The 4,823-nt window shown below is 37.2% G+C and overlaps 1 protein-coding gene across 1 annotated transcript; it reads left to right on the plus strand.

Moving 5' to 3' along the window:
* Positions 1–2,916: 2,916 nt before the first annotated feature.
* On the plus strand, positions 2,917–3,867 carry LOC113246388 (olfactory receptor 4A5-like). Its single transcript, XM_026486985.2, has one exon. The coding sequence runs from the start codon at positions 2,920–2,922 to the stop codon at positions 3,865–3,867; it is 948 nt and encodes a 315-aa protein (XP_026342770.1). The 5' UTR covers positions 2,917–2,919.
* The last annotated feature ends 956 nt before the right edge of the window (positions 3,868–4,823 follow it).

Raw genomic sequence — 4,823 nt, forward strand, 5'->3', positions numbered from 1 at the left:
CAAAACCATGGGAATGGAATCAACTTGTCTATATTTGAGGTTTAGTAATTCTGTAATTTTCCTGAGCACTGAGTAACCCAAAAGTTTGGGTGTATCTGTAGCTGTACAATTCTTTTCTCTTTTAATTTTGTCCTTATGATCAGATGTAGGGTCTCTGAGGAATCAGTGATTTTATTCTTTTTGAATTTTTCTTCTTTCTCTTTTTCTCTCTTTCTTTCTTTTTTTCTCTCTTTCTTTCTTTTTCTTTCTTCTTTCTTTCTTTCTTCTTTCTTTCTCTTTCTTCTTTCTTTCTCTCTCTGTCTCTCTTTTTTCTTTCTTTTCTTTCTTTCTTTCTTTCTTTCTTTCTTTCTTTCTTTCTTCTTTCTTTCTTTCTTCTCTTTCTTTCTTTCTTTCTTTTGTTCTTTCTTTCTTCTTTCTCTCTCTCTCTGTCTCTCTTTTTTCTCTTTCTTTTCTTTTCTTTCTTTCTTTCTTTCTTTCTTTCTTTCTTTCTTTCTTTCTTTTCTTTTTCTTTCTTTTCTTTTCTTTCCTGGGAAGTACTCTGTGTTTAATTGTTAGGATTTCCCCAAATGCCTCCTGAGTGACCCCTGGAAGACTCAGGGAATTTGGCTTATAACAGTCTCTCACTAAAGGAGATCTTTCTGAATAAGATTTTTCAAAGAATACTAAGATCACTTAATTATCACACAATATTCTTTTTACCTGTGGATATTCATTTCTTAAATAGAATTTTTTCTTCCTAATTTGATACTTCTTTTCTTTAATCTTCTACCTTTCTTCTCTAGATTTATGCTTGCATCTAGACAAGATACATTTCATCATAGATAAATATTACTACTCATATGTAATAAAATAGGCAATTCCTAAGGCATACAACCTTATCCTATGCACAAAAAGGTGTTCATGCGTTATAGGTGCAATATTCTTTTTTATCTGGGACTATGTCTATAATTCCTGTTAAACTGACAAAGATCCAGATGATTTGTTTTGGTGCAATTTAATAGTGAAACATTGAAGAACATTAATAATATTATAGTTAACTGAGATTTTACCAGGTTCCAGGCATGTTCTAGGTGATTTATTTGTTATAAAACAGCAACCTTAGGAGGTAGAAATTATTGTTATCCCCATTCTAAAAATCATGAAACTGAGACCCAGAGAGGTTAAGTTGCCCAAGGTCACTTAGATGGTAAGTGGTGGAGGTGGGATTCCAACACAGGCAGTGCAGCTCCAGAGTCCACATTATTCACCACTGTGCTATGCTCTCTCTACAAGGATGTTTTGGGTCCTAAACAGGTACATTGAATAAGAAACTCGTAGTCATTATTTGGTCTTTGCAATGATCAAATCCCATTTTCCAGAGCAGCGTTTTTCAAGTAACAGTGATAAACTTGGAAATTTTTATTTAATTATAAAAATATGAAAAAGGAAAAAAAAATGTCAGCAGGTTGATGGGTATTAAGGAGGGCACATGTTGTGCTGAGCACTGGGTGTTATATGCAGCAAATGAATCATTGAACACTACATCAGAAACTAATGATATACTATATGTTGGCTAATTGAACATAATAAAAAATAAATGTCATAGAACAGAAGAGGTGGGGCTGCATGAACAGTATTACAGATAGTTGGACTGGAAAGGATTCTGAGATCACCTAATTCACTTTATTTTCCAATGAGCAGACTGAGACAGTCTTGTAATTACATTTAGAAGATGACTCAAACTCATGCCTTCTTACCCTGGGCTTGGACTTTTCCCCTGAGTGTGCTGCTTTTTGCAAACTGGGCTCTGAAGTTCTATTTTTTTCCTTAAGATTTTATCTATTTACTTATGAGAGAGAGAGAGAGGGAGTGAGAATACATGGGCGGAGGGAGGGGCAGAGGGAGAGGGAGAAGCAGACTCCCCACTGAGCACAGAACCCAAGGTGGGGCTCCAGGGGGGGCTCCAGGCTGGGCTCTATCCCAGAACCCTGAGATCATGACCAGAGCCAAAGTCAGATGCTTAACTGACCAAGCCACCCAGGCACCCCTGAATTTCTAGTTTTGAGTGCTCTTAGTACCTAAGAAACATTATAAATAAAACCATGTCCCATTGTCCCCTACCTCTCTTTTCAGGATCTATTTTTCCTCTCTCACTTCCTTGCTTACCCCAAGAGTTTTGAAAAAAAAAAAAAATACCAGGTGCTAATGTAACAATTTGTGAAAATTGCAAGTCAGTTCAGTTCAAATATATTTGCTGAAAATCTAGATAGTGTATGTATGTTGAGAGTTGTGGGGTAGGCAAAAATTAAAGGGAGAGAACTCCCAACTCCTTAAAAAGCTGATAGAGAATCAGATGAAGTCATTATGAAAGGGAATGATGTGCTAAATAATTTTGTAGTTGTTTGATACAGTTCAGTCTAGTCGTTATGTCAAAGTCTAGTCTGAACACCTAATAGTAGAGTATCGTAGTATTAAGTGAATTGTCCCAGAAGAGATGCTATTTTTGGTGCTAGATAAATCACATTGTAAAGGTACTTACTCACTGCAAATACTACCACCTCAAAGGACTGACTTTATGCTGATTTGTGGAGAGTTTATCGCCACCACATAGTTTAAATAAGGCTATAATAAATCTGTGACTGGATTTGGGCTTTTGATTGTTCTTTTCTATAGATGATCCACTAAGACTTAGAGAAAGAACTTACTTGTAGGCCAAGAAAATCATCTGAAGAGAAATAGGGAAAGTGTAATTGGCTTTTTGGAAAAAGAACTCAAAAGATATCACTAAATGTTTATTGCATGTAAACCGCTGTAGAAAAAGACGTAATGATGATGATGTGCTCTTAACAATGGATATATTTATGGTTGTGTTCATGATTTCATTACAGGTCCTGTTCTCCTGAGCTCTTGTCCCTGAAACAGGCCTTACAGAAAGAGTACATGGGAAATAATAATAATGTGACAGAATTTGTCCTCCTCGGCCTTACCCAGGATCCTGAGGGGCAAAAAGCATTATCTGTCATGATTTTACTCATCTACATTATGACAATGGTGGGCAACCTACTCATTGTGATGACTGTTTTTGGCAGCCGCTCTCTGGACTCCCCCATGTACTTCTTCCTTGCCTATCTGTCACTTATGGATGCTGTTTATTCCACTGTCATTTCACCCAAATTGATTATAGACTTACTCTGTGACAGAAAGACAATTTCCTTCCCAGCTTGCATGGGCCAGCTCTTTCTAGAACACTTCTTTGGGGGTTCTGAGGTCTTCCTTCTAGTGGTGATGGCCTATGATCGTTATGTGGCCATCTGTAGGCCACTGCACTACTTGACTGTCATGAATCAACAGGTTTGCATCCTGCTCTTGGTAGCAGCCTGGATTGGAGGTCTTGTGCACTCTATGGTTCAGCTTCTCTTTGTGTACAGCCTCCCATTTTGTGGCCCCAATGTCATTGATCACTTCATCTGTGACATGTACCCATTATTAGAACTTGCCTGCACTGACACCTACTTAATAGGCCTCACTGTGGTTGCCAATGGTGGGGCAATCTGTATGGTCATCTTTATCCTTCTACTCATCTCCTATGGAGTCATTCTAAATTCCCTTAAAAGTCACAGTCCGGAAGGGAGGCGCAAAGCCCTGTCTACTTGCAGTTCCCACACCACCGTGGTTGTCCTCTTTTTTGTTCCCTGCATTTTCATGTATGTTAGACCTGTTTCTAACTTACCCATTGATAAATCCATAACTCTGGTTTATACGGTTATCACTCCTATGTTAAATCCTTTAATATACACCTTGAGAAATTCAGAGATGAAAAATGCTATGGAAAAATGCTGGTGTAAAAATTTAACCAAAGGTAGAGTAAGAATGTGTCACCTACACTGAACACACTTAATTATAAAGCAAGAAAAAGGTAGTAAATTCTAACAATAGATTTAGTCAATTCAATGGATTCTCTAGAGATATTTCTTTTTATTTTATACAAAGTCATAACATAACATAATAAAAAGTTTTATAAAAAAAAAAACCAAAGTCATCAAAAAGTAGAATAAATTGCCTTTTGAGGTAAGAATCAATCTAATCAGTAAATTCTGGAGGATGAATGAAAGGCACAGATATGTGTCCTATTATAAGTAAAAATAAAATTAGTATCACGTTGTAGCCTTATTTTTCTTGGCTTATATCACATGGGAATTTAGAATCAGGAGTTTTTAAATTTAAAATGTGAAAAACAAGCTACCTTTGAAAATTTACTTTCACCCAAATTAATGAGAAAGCAATTTGGCTAATACTAAGAGCAAATTACTAAGGCCAAAAGAGTGGTTTCTAAATTTTAATGTTCATTATTCTATCAGTATGGCAACTTTCTGTAGCTGCAGTATGCATCCTGTCTTTTTATTTTTTAAGATTTTATTTATTTATTTGACAGCGAGAGACAGTGAGAGACAGTGAGAGAAGGAACACGAGCAGGGGGGAGTTGGAGAGGGAGAAGCAGGCTCCTTGCTGAGCAGGGAGCCTGATGTGGGCCTTGATCCCAGGACGCTGGGAATCTATCGTGACCTGAGCCGAAGGCAGATGCTTAAGGACTGAGCCACACAGGCACCCCTATGCATTCTGTCTTTAAGATTATTTCTGTTCCTCGGGTCAATGCTTATGCTTTTGCACTTCAGGACATTTGTGGGGAGATGGGAAATGGGAGATGATATTGTGTTTGGTTAGACATGATCAGGGAGCTTTGTTAAATGGGATGTTGGATGTTTTCACAGGTTGGGATGAAACTGTATGGGATGGTTAAAGATGAAAACAGATTCTAGTTCTTGATTTGAGCACAGAAAACCATA

This window comes from Ursus arctos, unplaced genomic scaffold, assembly GCF_023065955.2.
Source record: "Ursus arctos isolate Adak ecotype North America unplaced genomic scaffold, UrsArc2.0 scaffold_23, whole genome shotgun sequence".
Lineage (NCBI taxonomy): Eukaryota > Metazoa > Chordata > Mammalia > Carnivora > Ursidae > Ursus > Ursus arctos.

Excerpts from the sequence above, each read along its gene's own strand:
- LOC113246388 (XM_026486985.2), top strand. The coding sequence starts at position 2,920 with ATGGGAAATAATAATAATGTGACAGAATTTGTCCTCCTCGGCCTTACC.